General features: G+C 45.1%; 1 protein-coding gene across 1 annotated transcript; it reads left to right on the forward strand.

Annotated features, from left to right (window-relative positions):
- Window positions 1–3,219: 3,219 nt before the first annotated feature.
- CCNB1 (cyclin B1) lies at window positions 3,220–16,885 on the forward strand. The gene is made up of 8 exons (XM_068264337.1): window positions 3,220–3,318; window positions 3,432–3,515; window positions 4,943–5,116; window positions 7,811–7,969; window positions 9,576–9,812; window positions 14,013–14,153; window positions 14,536–14,646; window positions 16,784–16,885. Exons 1-8 carry the CDS (start codon window positions 3,220–3,222, stop codon window positions 16,883–16,885), a joined length of 1,107 nt encoding a protein of 368 aa, XP_068120438.1.
- Window positions 16,886–22,691: the final 5,806 nt, after the last annotated feature.

The following is a 22,691-nucleotide window of genomic DNA, read 5'->3' on the forward strand; positions in this document are numbered from 1 at the left end:
ATACAATACACATTACTGAGCATGTGCAAACAGTCTAACATTGCTAAAACCGCATATAACGCACAGCATGCTGCACTTTCATTGAACGTGCAGCGTTACAATGTAACGCAACGTGAGCACTGTGAACAGCACATTGGTTTTTACATTACTGTGAGTTGGGCTGCGTTACAGGCTGCTCTAACGTGCGCCTGTAACGTCTCACTGTGAAAGCAGTGTGAACAAGCCCTTAGGCAAGGTTCACAGTGGGACGTTGCGGAGCTGCGTTATAACGTTTTATAATGCAGCTTACTGCACTGCAATAAAGCACACTTTTATCAGCATATTACCGCAATTTTATGGTAGTTTTGGGCGGAAAACCTTGCGATTGTTATCATGATGATACTGCAGACGATAAGTTTCCGCCATTTCGTTACGGAAGGCGGTCGAGAATGGAGACCATTGTGTTTGTAAGCTCTCCTACTACATAGAAGTGGTAAAATTTTATGTACCAGACTTTTAGCCTTTAGGTCTGGGACCCACTGGGGCGATTTTGGCAGCATTTTTGGATAGCCGACAATCGCAGTCGATTAAAAAAAAAAATGCTTTACTATTTAAATGGTGGGAAACCCACTAGTACGATTGTGATTAGGGTTAATCGCAATCACAGGACATGCAGCATTCGCTAGCAGAAAAAGTCACAGGTGCTTCTCTGTTTGGTCCTAAAGAAGCACCTATGACCTCTTCCATTAGGGGGTGGGGCTATGGAAGGAAGCCGGACATCGGGACTAGGGATGATCAATGATATGCAAATATTCCTGAGTTTATTCAAATGTACGTTAATTTCTATGCAAATATATGTAGCTTGAAAGTGGACCAATCATTTTAAGGGCTCTTTTCCACTATGAAATGCGATCGCGATTGCGATTCCGATCGCAATCGCGTTTCAATTTCCACCATGCGATTGCGATTGAGCTACTATACTCATTATAGTCCAGCTCAATCGCATACAAAACGCGGCAGGACAACGATTGCGATTTGACCAAAATCGCATCGCAATCGGATCGCACTAATGGAAATTGCTGCTGCAGTTTCCATTAGTTTAATGTACCTTGCGATTTGCGATCAGAAGCAAATCGCAAATCGCAGGCTAGTGGAAAAAGGCCCTAAACCTGAGTGGGACTTGATTGGTCCATTTTCAAGATGCATATATTTGCATAAAAATGAACGTACATTTGAAGAAACTCAGAAATATTTGCATATCATTGATCATCCCTTATCGGGACACCCAGTAAGTATAAGAAAGTTTATTTTTTTTAAAAAAAATTAAAAGCTAATTGGAAGCACTGTACAGCACTTCAAATTGTAGCAAAACACAATGCAAATATATGCAAATGTTTATGCAAATTTATGCAGCCTGAAATTGAACCAATCAAATCCTGCTGAGGTAAAAATGCCTCTCAAACTCTCACAACTGCTCACTGCTGCTTGGTAACTGCTTGTTGCTGCCTGGTAACTGCTGACTGCTGCCTGGTAACTGCTTGCTGAGCACACAGTTCAACAGTTAGTGGAAAAGAGGCCTAAATTTGCTCAAAATTTGCATAAATTTGCATCAACTAGAAGTTATTTGACCATCACTAGCCAAGAGAAATGATTTGCATCTCATTGCTCATCCCTAGTGAGGATTAGCCTCTAATTGACCCTCAGGTGTTTTGACATAAGCTATTAGATCCCAGCCAATTGGTACACAGTGTTTGAGGGGTATAAATAAGAGCGTAGCTGAAAGGTTAGAGGTATTGGTGAAGGTGCATGTTGCTGGTGTAGTAATGGCCCAAGTAATGACAAGGGTAATGCTGGAGTCTCTATATGATGGTGTTATATCACTGGATGGTTGTGCTCTATTTGTTGGACTAACATATCAGTACTGACTGGCTTATCCATTTCAGTTTGAAGGGGTTGCCTGATTAATACAAATATTATGCACTGCTTGGTCCGATCTTATTGATGTTCTTATAGGCGTGATTAAGGGCTAGTGTTCACCAAAATTGCAATGGCAATTGCTAACCCTTTAGTGGTTTGTGTGCAGAGGGTTTTTTTTTATTTGTTTGTTTGTTTTTTTTTTTTTTTTAATGCTTCCATCCAAGCTGCATGCAAGCTGGAATCAAACTCGTAGGGTGCTACTCGAAATCACACATACAGTAACAAAAAAAAAAAGTATCTTTTACTGCTATATTACAGCAGTGGTGATTTCCACATTTTTCCATTAACAAAAAGTGTTCCATGTTTTCCACATGCAGGAACAATGCATAAAAAAAATTGTGGCAATGTGCATAATGTAGTAAACTTGCTGACACTATGCATAAAACAATGGCATAAAAATTGTCAGTCCAGCAAACACAGAGCTCAAGGCTGAAGACTCCATTTAAGGCCCAGTGCACACCAAAACCGCTAGCAGATCCACAAAACGCTAGCGGATTTCAGAGTGGTTCTAGGCATGTATAGACGTTTTCTAAACATGCCTAGTGGTTTTGGGTAGCAGATTACACATTGTTACAGTAAAATGTTACTGAACAGCTTCTGTAACCAACGCCTGGCAAACCGCTCTGATGTAGTGTTTTTCAGAGCGGTTTGTGTTTTTCCTATACTTTACTTTGAGGCAGAAACTCTTCTGCAAACGTGCAGCAGGAGGCACGTTTGCGGTTTGCTACAAACCTTAACCCACTGGTGTGCACCATCTGATTGAAATACATTAGCCAAGCGTTTTACAGGTGGATGTGGCCGAAACCGCTCAGTGTGCACTGGGCCTAAGGCAATGGAATGCAAAATATATCGCCAAGTACTTGTAGGTGATACAAAATCGGTAGTTACTAGAAGTCAGAAATGATGTGCCCCCCCCTTTTTTTTTTTTTTTTTCTTTTTTCTCTGAATTTCTATTTTTGTGGTAATTGCCAACTTTTGCAGACTTTTACTGCAATTTTTATGCATGTGGGAAAACGATGCATACAATTTTATGCTTGCGGTAAACCATGTGAAAAAATGTTGTGAATGTCAAGATGGCCTTATTTCAGTCAGGAATTTACTGCAATTGGGTTTCCGCATGCAGAAAATGATTGTGAATAGAGCCTATAGACTAGCTTTCTAGTTGTGCTCCCTCCCGGTCTTTTTTTTTTTTTTTTTTTTTTTTTTTTGGAAATTGGCTAGTGATCTCTCTCCCCTCAGGGTATGCTCAATGCACAGAACAAAATGGTGACAGAGAAGGTTGGACTGTCGAAGCCGAGGCCACGAAATGCTCTGGGGGATATTGGAAACTTCCTGGAGAAAGGCAAACCAGCTTTGAAAAAGGTGAGCACAAAGTATAGCTCTCACTTGCTTCTGCAAGCTCCTCCTATCTCTATAAAGCCCTGGGAGGGGACTGTGATATAATTGTTGTAATTGTAATTTTTGTCTAACTGCAGGAAGCCAAAGCTATCAAACCCAGCAATGCTACAGAGAAGCTTTCCAAGCCACCTCTTGTGGAGGATGTTCCTGAGGAGGAAAAGGTGACGTGTGCCATAAAGGCTATTGCAAGTAGATCATGAAAAAAATGATAGATTGCGCTTTTCTCTTGGTGGACTCAAAGTGCTTGAGCTGTAGCCACTAGGGCGCACTCAGTAGGGAGACTAGCCCAAGGACTCCTTACTGAAGAGAGCAAAATTTATAGGGACCTGTAATCAAAACTATGATAACCAGGGCCAAAACAAGTAACAATTGGGCCCTAGGGCAAAATTATCCTGGGGGCCCCCAACAGACACCCCCAACCAAAAAGCATCATTAGAGGCCATTTGTTGCAGCCAAATCTCCCTTCTGGGCCCCTGAGCTGGCTGCTGACCCTCGCCCAATCAACTCTCAACTTAACAGACTCTGCAGAGTCCCTGGGGAGCAACTGTTAAGATGGGGGAGAGACACCTTGGGGGCCCCTACAGGCTCTGGGGCAACTGCCCATTTTTTTTCCCTATGATAGATCTGGCCCTGATGATAACCAGCAGCTAACAAAACCTCTCAAAATAAACGAGATTGTGGGTGGCACATGGGTAACATGCATGTGCCTGAGGCAGAGGGACTTAACTCACACGCCTGTTAAATATGTAGCACCAACAAACATTTTGGGACGCTTTTTAGCCACTGGTTACCTGAGTTTGGAGCCCAGGTCCCTTTTTTGCTCTGTATTTGCCCAGTTTTGTGTGCTCCTCATATGGTTATCAGTCTGAGCAACTAAATACTGATTGAGGTGCTGTAGGGCAGCCAACCAGAAGTCGGCACACATCTAGTTACTAGGGCTGTGAAGTCACTACTTAAAACATACCAGAACCCAATACACTAGGAAAACAGGGGAGCAGGCATGTAGGGGGAGCTGTCCTGATGCCCAGCGCTCCCCCTGTTCTCCTCATCTGTCCCCTCCTTTCACTCAGGCTTCTGCTGAGCTTTTGCTCGGCGCTGTGTTCAAACGCTGGCATATAGAGACTAGCTTTCAGGAAGCCTTCAAAGGCTAGCATTTCGGGTCTCTACACTGCTTTCTCTGCGTTTACCACCTCTGAAAGCAACATGTTGCTTGCAAAACATGTTGGGATTTACCACCAGGCTTTCATGAGAGCCTGCAAAAGCTTACCCCAAGTGCTCCCATTCACTTGAGTGGGATGGCAGTAGATCCCAAATGTCGCGTTAAACGCTGCAAAAGTGTCCGTCTGAACCAGCCCTTACACTGCTCAATGTACTAGGCTATGCTGTTCACATACTTCTGCGGCATTTGAGGGCTAAAAAGCAGCCTTTCCCAGTCCGAGTTAAAAAAAAAAAAATTGCCAAATATGGAGTGACATAATTTGTCTAGATCTTGACATAAGATGTAACAATCTGTCCTCCACCATGTAGTACACGTGTACCTCTTTAAAATTGCAAATGTGGTCTTCTGAAGTGCACTTTGTTTTGTTAGCCGGTGTCTGAGAGCCCCATGGAAGTGTCTTGTGTGGCTCCTATGGAGGAAGAGACTGAAGGGTTCTCCACAGGGCTTCTAACTATTGATGATGTGGATGAAGATGATGGCGACAATCCCATGCTATGCAGTGAATATGTGAAGGATGTCTATCGTTACCTTTGTGACTTGGAGGTGAGCTTCCTTGAGAGCTGATGTAAATTGAAGCTAGGATTGTGTTGCTTGTGTGCTTAAAATGGTGCTGAGGAATGTACTAGAACTCTTTGTGTATACTATCTCCATTTTCTCCTACATTTGGTAAGACTGTAGTTAGTGGGCATCTCTAGACTTGCAGTATCTGCATAGTGTTCTAAAGCCTCGTGCACACGCCAGATTAAACTCTGCCAAGGTGGCCATTCACTAATGCCTATGCCAAGAACCTCTGATGCACATTCCCTTCCCCATGCTTCAGCCTGGCAAATAACTACAAGCCAAGTGAATTTTCCCCACTTACCCCATCTGCCACATGTCACCAGAGGCGGGATAAGGTCCTCCAGCACCCAAGGCTGAGACAAAGTGCGCTCCCAGTCCCACCCCAGCTGTCACACTGATTTTGATTAGTCTACGGGGCCCCCAAAACCTTAATCTCTAGTTATCTGGCTTTCAGGGACTGCCATGTGTCTCCTTTACTTATTTCTCTCTGCTTCAAACACAATAGGGGAATGAAAGCTAAGTGAGTTGTGCGCCCCCTCCTACACTGTGCCCTGAGGCTGGAGCCTCTCTCCTCTGCCCAGCATGTCAATCAGCAGTCTGCATCAGTGGCAGAGGAAGCAAACAGTGGGCCTCTGTGTAGAATATAGGGGGTGGGGGGCCACACGAGTGGATTTGATCATAAGTGACTGCCGCTAAAGTAATGCGCACTAACTCTAATGCTCAATAGTAACACATGTCACCATAGCAATGGCTTGCTGAGTACTGCAGTATGCACTAAGTGTAACTCACAATACAGTGCTGTTGGGGTAATATTATTATTTTGTGATGTCCACATGGCAATATTACTGCAACTTCCTGCATCAGGCCCAATTAGACAGCTGGGGGGGGGGGTTGTGGAGGAGGTCTGCTCAATGCTTCAATCTTTAATAGTAGAGTATTGTACTGTTAGCCATCAGTAAAAGCAAGAAGTTTTGAATCAGGATGGCCAATAAATGATGCAGACTTGATGCAAAAATTATCTTTAATGGCAATCTTTATTTGGAAGACAAATGCCAATAGCCATGAGTCACCACCCACTAATGTTTGATCCTAATGTGTCTTCATATTTAAGACCAGAAGGTGTTGAGGGCTTTCTCTGTTGGATGGACTTAAGGGCAAGGTTGGAACTCTGAAGTACCCAAATGCTAAACTTGGTTAATCTTCCCTTTACAGCAGGTGGACCTGAGAATATTTCACAAGTAATGTCTCAACTTGACTAAGATGTTATCTGGTGATCTTCACAAGAACCTAATTCTGTTCTGATCCACTAGGTTAAGAGCTACTGGATTGTGTAGTTTGTGCAAACATCATGCCACAGCTGATTTTATTTTAACCACTTCAGGACCATAGGTTTAGTGCCCCTCCCCAATCAGCTGGATAATCTCTCATAGGCATCGTTGGTAACCAGTCTTATCTCCCGAACGATAGTCTGTACACACGCCGGATTTCATGCGGAAACGTGCGAACGACGGAACGTTCAAACGACCCGTCGTTCGTGCAAATCCAACGTGTGTATGGGCCTTATGAGAGCGAGCCTTTGTTTACCCTCCAGGGGACAGCCGAGTGACACGGCAGTCCCCAGTACAGTACTGCAATCTACAATGTAAATGGTGGTTTCACTATCTGATCGCCGCTGGCAGATGGTTGACACAATCCTGGGGCCTGCCACCTTCCCAACACCTATTGGTGGTGGGCAGTCAGGGTTAATGGACAGCACTCAAGTGCCACAATTAATGAATGCCAGTTCCATGTCCACCTGAACAGGCCCTTAGTCCAGCACTACAAGGCTGTGACCTTTTCTTGCCCTGTGATCTAGATTGGGGCTTCCCAACCCTGTCCAAGCATCACCAACTGCATGTCATGTAGAAATCCAGAGGCGGTTAATCAGGTCTGCTGAGACACTAATTACCCCACCTGTGAATGTTTGTGGTTTCTTGCAAAACATACTGTTGGTGGTACTTGAGGATAAGGTCAGGAAACCTCGATCTAGATGATGGAGATGCTTCTGATTGTCCAATTAGGAATCCATGCTTGGGTTCACCATCGTAACTACCGGAGATGCGACCCCCCCCCCCCCCATCAGCTGCAGGGGGCCTGGGGCCCCTCTACGGCCTGCCAGCCGTGTGCAGGGGAGCGCTGCCACTTCTCCAATTCTGGGACCCTCCCAGCCAGGTGTTGAACTGGCTGGTGTCTAATAGATGCTGCACCAGTTCATTCCCTGCTGCCCAGTCTCCCGGGAGGCGGGGCTACAGGAAGATGGCTGCTGAAGCCCTGCACTGGAGACTATTTGTGTCTCCAGTACAGGGCTTCGGGTGCCATCTTGCCATAGCCCTGCACTCTGCCTGTCAGCGCAGGAGATGTGCTCCCGGAGGATCATCAGGAGCTGTGCGCCAGAGGTCGGGAGAGTAGACTTCTGCCAGGTGAGTGGTTTTTCTCCAAGTGCATTTTGTTTTAATAACTGCTGCCCACTGTACAATTTTTTTTTTTTTTTTTTTTTTTTTTTTTTTTTTTTTTTTTTTAGTGAAACTCTGCTCCATTATGATTATTTGGCAGGGGGGCCCAGTGAGTTCTAGCTCCACCCCTGCTTTGGTTAAATGTTCTTTCAAATTCTAAAAGGTGAATTAAATTGCCTTACAGGAGAAACAGCCCATCCGGCCAGACTATCTCGCAGGTCAGGAGATCAATGGTAATATGCGGACGATCCTTCTTGACTGGATGGTGCAGGTTCACCTGCGGTTTAAACTTCTCCAAGAGACAATGTTCACAGCAGTCTCCATTCTGGACCGCTTTCTTCAAGTAAGTTAGTCATTCCAGTAGGGTGGGGTCCCCATTTGAGGCTTGTCAATTTGTGGCTTCATTTTAATTGTGCTGGATGTTGAAGCTGATCCTGTAAGCAGCAGAGAACCACTTCCTGCAGCAACCCTATAAATAGCATGGATATGGCTGTAGTAGACTGACTAACCTATAAAACATTGTACATGGACAGTCTCTTGCATTTGATGCTGTAGGAATGTCAGACAGTTGAGTAGGAGCTGCTATTCAATCGGCCCCACTGATGTAAATCTGTCAGAAAAATTGCATCATGTAGCTGGCATAATAGGTGCAGAGGTTGACTGCAGTAGAACCCTTTAACAGCTGTATTAGACCTTAATTGGACAATCTGTTTTGGATAGTAGCAATCAGGGATGAGCAAGAAAGATTGCCCTAGAGCATGCAGGCACTAGAACAATGGGAAGGGGCTTGTTTCCACCTTTGGTTCTACCCCACTTCTAAGTCTCCATGCTGCTTTTACCTTCTAAACTGGAACTGCTGCAATGAAGGTGGAAGTGCCTGAAGATGAAATGCAATGAAGGCTGCGTAGGCACATTAAGCCCACACCTGCATGTTCTGGGGATAACTTTTCAAAATCATTCTTGCTCATCCATGGTAGCAATCAACAGTTCTTTCCCTCCCTGTTTGTAGGTCTTTGTGCTCCATATTAGTGTTTAGCATATGGGGGAGGGGGTCTCCATCATTGTCTTTTTGACTATGCCACAGCTAAGAACAGTTGCCTTTAGCTGTAGATGCTTAGTTCTCTTGCTTTCAATGCACAAAAAAAAAACCTCATTGGGAAGTTCATGGTATTGAGCTGTGAGGGCCTGGATCACTCATATGGATGGATAGGAGCTTCAGGGCACACTTCCTAAAGCTATTGTACCAGGAATATAGACTAGTAGCCATGGGCATCAGCAGAAAACTTTCGGGGGGGGGGGACAAAGGAGTCATATGGTGCACACTGTGCTGAAAAAATGGGGGGGGGGGGGGCTAGAGCAAGGTGTGTAAAATGGTCATCGCCATGGACCAGGGCATGGTCATGGGTGGAGCAAAGTTTACAGTAACTTGGCAATGGTGGGACAGTAGACTGACTATGGTAGGTATTAAATTATGAGCTCAGACACGGGACCTCCCATGTTTAGTGACAGGTGCCCCCCGTTTTTTGGTAGTGACAGGGACCCCACTCACCCTGATGGAAGACCTCAGATCAGCATTGCCTATCATTTAACAGGCAATGTCAGCAGCCAGCATCAGACCTCCAATCAGCCAGCAACCAGTGAGAAGCAGGAGCATGGTACCCCCATGGACACCATGCTGCATATGTGGGAGTGGCATGTCACTTCTGCATATCAGTGCAGTGTCTGAGGTACAAGTGCCTGCTTCTCACTGGCTGCTGGTTGATCTGAGGTCTGATGCTGGCACGCTGCTGGTTACATGATGGAGCTGCCCCATTTTGCCCCTGTGTGGATGCCCATGCCAGTAGCACTTGAGAAATAAGGGTTGTGTTTTTTTTTTTTTTTTGGGGGGGGGGGGGGTCCAAAAGGACTGAGCCACACGTACTGATCTGTAAATGTTCTTGTACCAACAGGTGAATCCTGTATCCAAGAAGCTTCTACAGCTGGCTGGTGTGGCAGCCTTATTCATTGCCAGTAAATATGAGGAAATTTATTACCCTGCAATTGCTGACTTTGTGTTTGTTACGGATCACACCTATACAAAGGCCCAGATAAGGAACATGGAGATGCAGATTCTAACTGTACTGAAGTTTGATGTAGGGAGGCCCATCCCGCTGCACTTCCTGAGGAGAGCATCCAAAATTGCAAAGGTGAGTCTTTTTTTTCAAAGTGGCTACATCAAAATCTCTGTAGAGATCTCTTGTCAGATAGGCAACATGTGCTAACTTGTAGATATATCCATGGCTGTGTGACAGAATGGCTCTATACATACTAGAACCTTCTGCAGTCATATATCACAGGTGATCAAAGCAGCCACTGGAGCTGCTTTTCTCCAAAATGTAGCAAACTGCAGTGCATACCTCCCAACTTTTTGAGGGACACTTTAACCACACCCCTAATCATGCTTACCATGAATTTATAAGAAAGTATATTCAAGCCACACTGGTCCTTTCTAGCCTCGTTCATTTTTCCTTCATATTTAAGTTGATATAATTTCAAATGTTAAGGATGGTACAGTTTAAGAGTCAAACAAATTTTCAAGAGAAATACATGGGTTTACATGTGTACACCAGCCCTGAAAGGGGGACAGAGATTTGGTTCCCAAAGAGGGACTGTTCCTCCAAGACTGAGCAGAACCACTAGGAAAATGGCTTGAGACCAAAAGCAGGTGTATCAAGAGGGGTGCAGGCATAGCTCATGCCATGGGTGCCACAGCACAATGCTTTCCCTGAGCTGTGCTGCCATGCCTGGGGCAGGCATGGCAGCACAGCTCAGGGAAAGCATTGTGCCCATAGTATGTATAGAGCCATTCGATACCCCTCTTGATACATTGTGCCCATTGTGCTGTGTGTAAAAGCATGGGGCATGCCTCCCTGTCACTTAGACCTCAGATCAGATGAATTATGTCATTTTGGGAACATGGCTACTTAATGTATGTAGGGTGCTCTTGGCTTAGCGTTGAAGAGGACAGAGAAAATGAGATTTCCAAAGGTAATTTCGGCAATATCCCAAGCCCAAAAACACAGGCAACTGTAACACATGTACACCACTGGATGCTGTTTTTAGAGGGGAAGGGGGCTCTGACCAGAGTGGGGGTGCAATTTCAGTGTTTGCCATAGGCTCTATTACCCAGATATGCCCCTGACCAAGGCATACATTTTAAAGTTGCGGTCAAATTTGGGTGTGATTTACCAGCAAAAAATTGCTGTAATTTAGAATTATTTATAGATGGCAGTATTTGTAATGTAAAATTCCAATTACCAGTACAGTAACAAAATATACCATTTTAAAACTGAGTTCATAACAAATATATTGTAACATAATTCAACAATACAGCTTAACCCAACCCTACTCTCATGCAGAACCCTCCCTGTACCTATACATGACCCCCCCCCCCCACCCCTGGTGATGCCTACCACTTCCCTTGCATAAACGCCCTTTTAGACAAAGGATATCACATCATAAACATGACCTTTTACCAGAATTGCATCATTGCACATAATTGTTAGTTACCATAATTAGATCATTACACCTTTTATCATAATGTCACACATCGCTATAATCCACATATATTGCTCATCAAATATTGTAATAAACATACACTATCAGACAATGAGTCTAGATTTAGTTTCATAAATCAATAGTACTTTATCGTCTTATGTAAAATTTCACAACCATACCCAAACATTTGCTAAGTTGGGTAAAAATTACAAAATCGATAATTAACATTAAAGATAGCCGTACTCGGGGCCGGGCTGAGGCATAGGCTGGAGAGGCTCCAGCCTCAGGGCGCAGTGTAGGAGGGGGCGCACAATTCATTCAGCTGGCATTCCTAATTGTGTATGAAGCAGAAATCAATAAGAAAAGGGGATACATAGCAGTGGCTGCAAGCCAGATAACTAGGTATTAAGGTGTTGGGGAGGTTGTGGGCCCTGTGGCCCTCTTTGTCTAATAGTAGTCAGTGTGACGGCTGGGGTGGGAGGGATGGAGGGGCGCACTTTGGTGTCTCAGCCTTGGGTGCTGGAGGACCTTGTCCCTGCTCTGGCTGTACTCAAATCTATTAGCACTAGAAATAGCTGATCTGACCAAAAAGATCAGAGGGATTGTATGGCTGCCTTTACTGCAATACTAAATGTAGTTTTGGCTTAAAACAGAAGGAATTTGCAATACTGTAGTTCATTTACATTGTAAAATCTTTCCTCTCCCTGATTTACATTCTGAAATGTTATCACTGGTGGTGACCTTTAGTTCTGCCAGTCAGTGATCTGCAAACTTGGCTCTCCAGTCCCACAATGCATTTGCCTTCATGAATCATGAGTGGCTGTCAGACTCCTGCAATGTATTGTGGGACTTGTAGTTCCTTAACAGTTGGAGAGCCAAGTTTGCAGATCAGTTACAGGTGATCTGTATGCAATGTTCATTACTGAGTTCTATGCACAGAGGGAGATACTGCTTGGGAAAAGCGTGCATTTCCCACAATGCAACAAGGTTCAGATAGCAAACTGTCAGGACCTTGGTCATGAGATCACACTGTGGGAAGAGTTTCACCACTATCGGCCATACAGAACCTCCTAATCTATTCAAGAAGTTAGGTTTCTTGTGGGAAAGGGGTATCAGCTACTAACTGGGATAAAGTCCTCTTTGAGTAACTGCGGCTTCCTATGATGCGTCGCTCCCAAATATGCAAATCTCTTGATTTCCCTGAAAACCAGGCTGCACGTTAGGGGTGATCAATGAGTTGCAAATATATGTAGCTTGAAAACAGACCAATTTAAACCTAGGTTTAAATTGGTATGTTTTCAAACTGCATAATTGCATAGCATTGATCATACCTACTGCACATTCAGATTTGCTGGTGTATAGTGAATCTTTATCTATAAAGATTAGGGGATCAGTGAATAATGGCGCACAGCGCCTATGCATAAAAATGGCGCCGCATTAAAAAGATACGCTTATTGCTATTTATCGTTAGTACTGCGTAATAATGGCGCACAGGGAAAAAAGAAACGGCACACTAACATTGTTTATCAATAGTGGCACACACTAACGCTATTTATCAATAGCTCCCTACATAAGCCAAACTGCAGACGTTATTTAACTGCAAAACGGGGAATGGATTTAATGTAACACTGTCAAGGTTAGGGTTAGGCACCACCACGGGGGGGTCTTAGGGTTAGGCACCACCACGGGGGGGTCTTAGGGTTAGGCACCACCACGGGGGGGTCTTAGGGGTTAACGTTAAATAGCGATAAGCGGCAAACGGATTAGTGGCAACACCGTGCGCCATTATTCGCAGGCGCCATTTTCAGATGGATGCAGAGATTAGAGCCACATCAATCCAACATGCATACAGCCAGTCTTAGCATTTCTTAACCTCATCAATGCATGGCATAGATTATGGCTCTATTGGATAGGGCTAGGATTAGTATTCAGGAATCCAGTTTCTAAGTGACCTAAGAACAGACTTTTCTCTACACTCGGTACATGCCTGTATGAGTTTTACTTTTTGACTTCTGTTAATGGGTATTTTGTTTTACCTCTTCGCACCATTTGTAAAGCTTGTTCTCTAAAGCAGTGCTTCTCAAACCTGTCCTCATGACTTCAAACGGTGCATGTTTTGTAGACAACCCCACCTATACACAGGTGGGAGTTTTTAGTGTCTCAGCTACATGGAATCCACCTAGCTGAGAGTCTGAGACACTAACCCACCTATGCATGGGGGTGGTTGTCTGAAACATGTGCTGTTGGGGAGTCACGAGGACAGGTTTGAGAAATGCTACTCTAAAGCTGGCAGGGGCAGTAAAACTGGTGCAATAAAGACCTCCAAATATCAAGCATGCCTGAAGTGAGTGGTATGGAAGCTGCCATTTTTTTTGTATTTCCTTTGAAAGCCATGCACACTGCCGGGCTTTCCTACTGATCCACCATTTAGCTACATACAAACATGCTTGTTGCATACAAGCATGCTTGGTACAGGTGAGTGACTCACACTACAGAAGCTTGGAAAAGTGGCAGTACTGCCAGACAACTGGAAGTTAAAAGGAAATATGGCAGCCTCCATATGCCTCAGTGTGTTAGTATAATTTGTAGCCTAGGACATTTAAGAATGAGGGGTGTGGGCACAGCTGGCTGCCATCAGGGGAAGATGGCAATGAAAATAACAGTGGTAATGGGATTTGACTATCTCCTGCAGCAACCCTTCTTCCTTACCTGGCTACCCTGGGCCCAGACCTTCTAGCATTTTTAGAAACTCCTGTGTTAAATAAGCCATATGGGTAACATCTCTCCTTTAACTGGACCACTAATACAGTTCCCTTTAGGATTCTTAAATATTTTCCCCATATTTCTAGGTGGAAGCTTCTCTGCACACTCTGGCAAAATATCTTATGGAACTGGCTATGTTGGACTATGACATGGTGCACTTCCGGCCCTCACAAGTAGCAGCTGCAGCCTTTTGCTTGTCTCAGAAGGTCTTAGGTGATGGGGAATGGGTAAGTAGTGGCACTAAATCATTCAAATCAATTTTAGGAATCCTTATTTTGAATGGCACAATACTCTGCCCACCATCCCTGTGAGGTTCAAGGGCACACCCTGCAGCTGCTTCTCTCCTGAAGCCTATCTCACAGGTGTTGGCATTGATGTGGCCCTTGAGGACTGAAGCTCAATGTTAAGGATGGAGAAATGTGTTCTACTTTATGACCCACACCTTTCCTGGTTCAGTACAATTTCGCGTTGAGGACTTCAGCTCTTGAGGATGGAGTTCAACATCCCTTATCTACCTGGTCAGGATATTCAACAGTGTGGACTTTTTTTTTTTTTAAAGCTTAATTATATATGAACCAATCTGCTTACTGTAACTTTTTCTCTTTGCAGACACCAACCCTTGAACATTACATGGCCTACAGTGAGGTGTCTCTCGTCCCAGTAATGCAACACTTGGCAAAGAACATTTTGAAAGTTAACAGAGGACTTACAAAGCATTTGGTAAGTGGTCCATCTGAAAATCACACCTGCGAATAATGGTGCACAGTGTTGCCACTAATCCGTTTGACGCTTATCGATATTTAACGTTAAAGCAGTGTTTAGCGTTAACACACAGAACCCTCTCTGTACCTAACCCGAACCACCCCTTCCTGGTGGTGCCTAACCCTGACAGTTACATTAAATCCATTCACTGTTTTGTAGTTAAATAACTTCTGCAGTTTGGCTTATGTAGGGCGCTATTGATAGCAGACGTTGTGCACAGTAACGTTGTTTGGCATATGAATGGCACTATTGATAACGTTACTGTGTGCTGTTTTCCTTTCCCTGTGCGCCATTATGCAGTACTAATGATAAATAGCGATAAGCGTATCTTTATGCGGTGCCATTTTTATGCATAGGCGCTGTACGGCATTATTCACCGATCCGTTTGGTAAGGTCTTATTACAGTTTACAATTGCCAGGCTATGCAACTTGGAGCTCATTACATGGTCTTGAACGATCTCTTTTGGCTTTCAGCAGTTGAGTGCTTGATTCATTTTCTTATTTATGATTCATTCAAACGCCAGTTTAACCTCCCTGGCGGTAAGCCCGAACTGAGTTTGGGCTATGCCACTGCAGAGGATTTCTCAGGCCCTGGTAGGGGTGTTTTTTTTTTTTTTTTTTTTTTTTTTTCTCTGGTACATGCAGCTAGCACCTTGCTAGCTGCATGTACTCTACGTTCGCCACCGTGCTGCCTCCAGACCCCTTGCGCAGCCTGGCCTATCAGCACTAAGGGGTGGAATGGGACTCCCCTGTGCACCATGACATCGTCCCAATCGTCGCCATAGTGACAGAAGCCAAACAGGAAATCCTGTTCTGAACAGTATTTCCTGTTCTGATCGCTGGAGGCAATCTGAAGAGGGATGCTGCTGCACAGTGGCTATCATGTAGCTAGCACTAGGCTAGCTAAATAAAAAAAGTAATGTGCTGCCCCTGGCGGTTTTAAGAACGCCAGCGAGGTTAATTGTCCACCACGCATGTGCAATGAATCTCTGAGAAGGTTCATATCAGTGCACTGTGTGCGTGCAGCAAGTGACTTGCATCAGGGAGTGACTTAAAAAATGGTTAGGAAAAGTTCTTTTCACAAACGCAATGCCCACCTAAAGTGCCAGGAATAAAAAAAAAATTGCTTCAAAAAGCCAAATGCTAACTGAACGGCAGTGAACGCAATGTGAACAAGGCCTTGTCTCATCTGTAATGTCTCCTGCCCACATGTATCCGAAATGCGTCATCTTTTGTAGGGCAAAAGCGTGTGTGATCTAGCAGTATACTAGCAAGTGTCTTGAGTCAGTCAAATTGCCTGACGGTTCAGAGTTTAAAATTTTAAGTTTAATGTGGCCAGTTGAGGTTCTTCCAGTTCCCTAAAATCCTAGTCTCTTGCTGCCATTCCATGCTGCTCCATTCAGCTGCTTTGCCCCTCTTGAAATAGCAGCAGGAGAGCTGCTCTGTTCCTCTACCCCACTTGGCGAGCTCCTGTCAGTAAAAGTGGGCTGCCTTGATCAGCATGCCAGCCCATGATTGGAGCTGGCAGGCTTCTTTAACATTTATTTCTATAGCACTGACCTCTTAAGCAGCACTGCACAAAGTAGTCTTGTCACTTAACTGTCCCTCAGAGGGGCCCATCCCTACCATAGACTTTTCTGTGTCATCGTCTAGGGCCACTTTAAAAAAAAAAATTATAAAAAAACCAACAGCAAATGGCACCAAAAAACTCTATTGGTGAGAAGAAAAGGGGTAAAATTTGGGTGTTGTATGACCAAGCAACAGTTAAAGTTGTGAAGTGCCAAATTGTAAAAAAAATGGCCTGTCACTAGGGGCTATATAAACATCTGGTCCTAAAGTGGTTAAGCAGGCCCAGGGCTGCACATGTGCAGTAGCCCACAACTGCCTTGACTAGCTTTCAGGACAGCAGTTGAATGGAGCAGCACAGAATGACTGCAGAGGGCTGAAAGAAACCCTAGGCTGGCTGAATTTGGTTCAGTTTAACACTATTGTAGCCCTGACAAGAGTTGACATGCTGTTAAATGGGAATTGATCTCTGATTTAAATATTCTGATCTGTTATTTTTTTAACTAATACTTTACCTCTCTTTTTGCAGTCTGTGAAGGAAAAATACTCCAGGAGTCGGCAGTTGAGGATCAGCTGTCTACCACAACTTAATTCAGAACTTGTTGTAAACCTTGCCCAAAATGTTTGCTAGTATATTTCATAATGTTCCAAACCATGATATTGTAAACTTAATGCTCTTAAATTTCTAATTTAAAATGTGTTCTAGTCTCTGATCTTATTGTATTTTACATTTTATCTTTTTTAATAAATTATCATTTCAAATTTTTGTTTCAGTTTAGTTTCTGAGCATAAAGGTTAAGCTATAAATACAAAGCCAAAAACATTCCAAATCAATGTAGACAAGAAAAATTGTACTTTCTCCTGGCAGACTCAGAGCGCCAGAGCTGCAGCCACTAGAGTGCACTCTATAGGCTGTAGCAGTGTTGGGGAGTCTTGCCCAAGGGCCCCTTGCTGAGTAGGTGCTCATTTACTGAACAGGAAGAGCCAAAATTAGAACACTGGTCTCCTGTAGAGAAGGCTGGGAACAGTTTGCCAGCAGATACCGGCTGTTCGCAGCGGGTAGTGAACACATAGCATGTTCAACCCACCCCTATACCTCATCATTGGGCTAAACCCCCCCCCTACATCAGTCAGCAGGCACATGGCAGCCAATCAGGCTGCACTCCTCCCACAGATCTCCACCCCATAAAAACTCAGCAGTGCCAGCCATGTTCTCAGTCTCTGGCTGCAGCTTTAGTGAGAGAAAGGGAGACATTGCAGGAGATAAAGCATTAGGGATGGGTTTTTTTTTTTTTCTTCCACTGCTTACAGCTCAGTTGCAGCTGGCCTTGTAGTCCATCGGCACACTGTTACAAGTGCATTTCTTTCCACTGTATTTGTGATTGAGCTTACTATAGCATAGCTATCTGCGGGTGACAGACTGCATACTGGCCACAGTTAACTAGGCTGATTGCTGAAAACACCACAATTTTTTTTTTCTTTCTTGAGGCCAGTCATTGCTGGTTCTTGCAGTTCTACTATCCTCTATTACAAGCCAGCACACTATCATAAGCAGTGCTTAGCTTGCAACTGTATTTGAATGTACTATTGGATATGTGGATGTTAATCACAAAGTGCACACTATGGCAAAAATGACAGGCAGAGGCAGGCCACCCACAAGTCTTTTTGAGGTCATGCTATTGTGTGGCCCTTGACCAATGCAGTGTTCAGAGGGCACATGCCCTCAAACCCAAATTCTGAGGACATAGTTGACTAAACACAACACCTCAGCTTCCACATGGAGCTGTAACAGATCTTCCTCCTGCTGATTTGGGCACCCCACTACTTACCACTCAGCCAGCAGCCACCACTACTACTGGCACCACAGCCACTCCACTTGATGTCAAGTTATTCACACATTCCTGTGATGCATTTACTGATTTACAACCATTATTGGTTCATGATGAAGATGAAGGCGCTAAGGATGTTACACCACCTCATGTTTCAATTAGGCGTCACTACACTCATGGAAGTGTATTTACCACTTTGAGGCCTCTTGCACACTGCAAGCGATTCTGATTCAGTGTGCAAGAGGCCTAATGCCCAAGCTAGTCCATTCAGTTGAGCACACATGCAGCACTGGCACAGCTAACAGCCTTACAGACCTGGTAATGCCCAATCTCACATTGCTGCATGGTCACATAACTAGCATGGTGGAGCTCCAGGACCTTTGTTATCACTGTATTGTTTGCACTATTGCATGGCTCTGTCTGTGATACTCCAGACAGAACACTGTCACTGAGCTGGAGACCTTTTGTGACCTCAGTCAGGAGGAGCTGGCTATCTCCACATCATACTTGTTCAAATGTCTTTAATGCTGTCCTGCCTGAGGGAAATTCGTTGTGGTAGTAGTGGAGCACTTCCTCAGTAAACATAAATGATGTGCCACGGTTGAACCAGCTGCACACTGGCTCAGTAGTCAAGTAGCAGAGATGAGTCCGGCACCATCAATGTAAATATATGCTCTTTTATTGGCACATAACAGCTGTCATAACGTTTCAGGGCAACCGCCCCTTTATCAAGCTGAGCTGTTAGCCATCAATTACAAACTGACATACAAACCATCTTATATACACAGCCAGAGCCGGGACAAGGTCCTCCAGCACCCAAGGCTGAGACACCAAAGTGCGCCCCTCCATCCCTGCCTCCCCAGCCATCACACACTGATTGCTATTGACTAAAAGGCGCCACAGGGCCCACAACCTCCCCAACACCTTAATATCTAGTTATCTGGCTTGCAGTCACTGCCATTTATCCCCTTGTATTTCTTTCTGCTTCAAACACAATTAGGAATGACAGCTGAATGAATTCTGCGCCCCCTCCTACACTGCGCCCTGAGGCTGGAGCCTCTCCAGCCTATGCCTCGGCCCGGCCCTGTACACAGCATGGCAACTAAGTAACCAATCACAATCTTGCTACATCAACCAATCCTGCAGTCCGTCCTCAGAGCGGACCTAATGGGGAACTATCCTGGTTACAGTTCATAGGTACGTTTAAAACATGGATCCTCCCCATCTCACACACTCACCTATTGCCGTGAGGTAGACACGCCTCATAGTCAGGGCACGCTAAGCCGCTACACCCAGCAGGCCGCCAGCATGGCGGACCTGATGGGGAACTAGCCTAATTGACCAACTGGGTCTGTCCCAATAATTATAGCCACGTCATTTATCCGCATGCCATGCGAGCTCGCATGACATGTGGTATTGTTTACATGGATGGGAGCTTCCCTATTGGTCGGTGTGGTGGTGGCCCGCCTCTCTTCTATCCGCTATGACGAGCGGCAATACTTCGCCGCTCCCATTAGCGTAGTCGGGGCAACTTGGGAGGCGGAACCTCGGCTCTGCCTACCCAACGTCATGCAGGCTAGTTCCCCATCAGGTCCGCCATGCTGGCGGCCTGCTGGGTGTAGCGGCTTAGCATGCCCTGACTATATGAGGCGTGTCTCTACCTCGCGGCAATAGGTGTGTGTGAGATGGGGGAGGATCCATGTTTTAAACGTACCTATGAACTGTAACCAGGATAGTTCCCCATTAGGTCCGCTCTGAGGACGGACTGCAGGATTGGTTGATGTAGCAAGTTTATTGTGATTGGTTACTTAGTTGCCATGCTGTGTATATAAGATGGTTTGTATGTCAGTTTGTAATTGATGGCTAACAGCTCAGCTTGATAAAGGGGCGGTTGCCCTGAAACGTTATGACAGCTGTTATGTGCCAATAAAAGAGCATATATTTACATTGATGGTGCCGGACTCATCTCTGCTACTTGTCCTGCCTGAGGGAGGGACCTCCATATAAAAATGTTTAAAGGAGAATGACCTGTACTGGGTGGCAATGCTACTGGCAGGGCCTGCGCGCTCATGAGGCGGGGTGAAACATTTGCCTCAGGCGGCAAACTTCTAGGGGTGGCACCCGCCCGTCCATGGGTGTGGGTGGCCGGCCGCCGAGCCGGAGGGGGTAGCAGGCAGGATGGGGGTATTGGGCCTAGCGGTGGGGAGGGGGGTCGGACCTCCCTCGCCTGGGTGCCCCGATCTGTGCTCCCCTCCAGCTGTAATAGGAAGCTGCCGATGCCCAATCATAAGAGGCACGGGCGGGGAGGACTCACCTTATCCGCGCTCCAGTGATGTCACTTCCTGCATCGCCGTCCACTTACAATACAGTGGGCGGCGATGCAGGAAGTGACGTCAGTGGAGCGCACGCTGGAACGCGGATAAGGTGAGTCCTCCCCGCCCATGCCTCTTACGATTGGGCATCGGCAGCATCCTATTACAGCTGGAGGAGAGCACAGATCGGGGCACCCAGGCGAGGCCCAATACACCCGTCCTGCCCGCTACCCCTCACGGGTGGAGGGGGCGGGGGGGGGGGGGGGTTGTAGCAATTTTTTTTATAAATTTGCCTCGGGCGGCAAAAAGTCTAGGGCTGGCTACTGGACCCTCGCTGTAAGCACAAAGTAGTGGAACTGTTAGCGGAAAACCCTTAGCTCTGCTTGATTGTATGCCCCTCTTAGTAAGAATACAGTGATGCCCAATCCTGGTTGAGTGGGATACTCCCACTAAACACATTAACTGTTTGTTTTTATTTGAAATTGTTTTAACCCCTAAATTCAAAAGATTATTTCAAGCTAAATTAATTTTGGAAGGGGATCATAGTATTTCTGGATAGCGGCTACAATGTACAGCTTCAAGCCATCCATAATCTCCTAATGTGGAAAGAGACTACACAGGAGTATCAGCGAGTCAGGCTTTGTGGCCAGCATAAATTCTTGCCTGTCACCGAACGGGAACTACGGTCGGCATGCTGGTAGATCCATTCTGATCACAATCATATTTTTCAGGGGATGTCCACTCCCTACAGCTCTCCTTCAAGCTTGCAATTTATCTGTAGCAAAATTTAGTTTGGTTTTGTTGGATTAGAGATTGCTTTCACACTCTCAACTTGAAGGCACAGGTGTTGGTTTTAACCAGTTCTCCTCACAGCACGAAAATTAATCGGCGGGGAGCAGAGGCCCAGACCATAGCAGCCACCCCATGAGGCAGAGCGGGGGCTGGCAGCAGCTCACTGGACACACAGGGAGAGAGCCCAGTCAGAAGGGACAGACCAGGCGGCAGCTGAAAGCATTAGAGACCTCAGGCCAGGTCCAAGCCAGTGCAGAGACACACTGACAGATGAGTAGAAGCGTTGTGACTTTGCCACAGACTGTGATTAGAGTAGTATCAGGTGAAAAGAGCTAGGATTCAGTGATGGTTGTCTGAGGAAAAAGTGAGTTAACCACAGTATACTGAATTTATCCACTGAACGTGATGAGATTGGGATCTGCCTGCTTGATATATCCTTAAAGAAGCAGTACATTTGTGAGGATAAACAGTTCACTTCCGCAATCCAGCACTATTGCCTAAAGAAACAGTGTCCAAATTACAGCTAGTGTGAGTTAACTTTGTCGCTTAGAGTGAAAGGCCTCTGTTAAGCCCCTCATTTGATGTATAGCTCAGCCGCTAGAAGTGATTGTGATTCAGAGACATATTGCCTGTGAGTCTGCAGAAGTTACTCAGTCTATGTGCCAACAACCTGATATTCAAGTGAAACATAAGTGATCTGTTCTACCGAAGAGCAAGAGAACGTTTGAGATAGAGAACCTGTCAGCTAAACACAAGTTCTGTTAACCTGTCAGCAGAAAAGGAGATTTGTGATGGAGTTGCACTGCATCCAGTGATTCTAAAGAGAACTACAGTAAACAAGGTAGCACTTGATAGTCAGAGTTGGTGATTCAAGTGCTGCAATTAAGCTGGAGCTGTGAGTGTGAAATCTAAACTGCCTAAAGAGAGTGCTCTTATTACATAGAGATCTTGGTGCTATAATCTGGGTGCATTTGTTTTATTTAGTTTTTTTTCTTTTATCCCTTATCGGTTTTCTTTAATTTATTTCATTTGGGGTCCACAGTATATAGATGGAAGTCTGAGAAATCCTCTGTGCCAAGAAAGTGAAACATCATTTCAGTGCCATCAACCAGCAAAGGAAAGTGAGAGCTGTTTCAGTATCACAGCAAAAGAGAAACCCTAAAGTTTTGCTGAGCAATATAGCTTGGACTTGGCAACAAGGGACTGAGACTGTATAAAACTTGAATTGCTCAGTAGACCGGTTCATAGCCAAGCCCCTATACATCAGCATATGGTACTGCAATAACAAGTGTATTGAGTAGTGGTTGATTGTAAGAAAAGATAGATCTGTTGTAGCTCAATTTGTAAGCGATCTGAATTTTATTCTGCAGCTTTTACCGGTGCACTGGTTGTGAAGAGAAGATTTTTCTGACATTGTATTGTGAAAAGAATTTATTTGTGTTGAGTTATTACTGGTTGAGGAAGTTACCAGTTGACCATTGTTAGGTCACAAATTCTTGATATT

The sequence above is a fragment of the Hyperolius riggenbachi genome, chromosome 1 (genome assembly GCF_040937935.1).
Source record: "Hyperolius riggenbachi isolate aHypRig1 chromosome 1, aHypRig1.pri, whole genome shotgun sequence".
NCBI classification, from domain to species: domain Eukaryota; kingdom Metazoa; phylum Chordata; class Amphibia; order Anura; family Hyperoliidae; genus Hyperolius; species Hyperolius riggenbachi.

Bases quoted from the DNA above. Each gene is read 5' to 3' on its own strand.
- CCNB1 (XM_068264337.1), top strand. From the start codon at position 3,220: ATGGTGACAGAGAAGGTTGGACTGTCGAAGCCGAGGCCACGAAATGCT. The intron at 3,319-3,431 runs GTGAGCACAAAG...GTCTAACTGCAG, and splicing joins GCAAACCAGCTTTGAAAAAG to GAAGCCAAAGCTATCAAACC. The intron at 9,813-14,012 runs GTGAGTCTTTTT...CCATATTTCTAG, and splicing joins GAGCATCCAAAATTGCAAAG to GTGGAAGCTTCTCTGCACAC.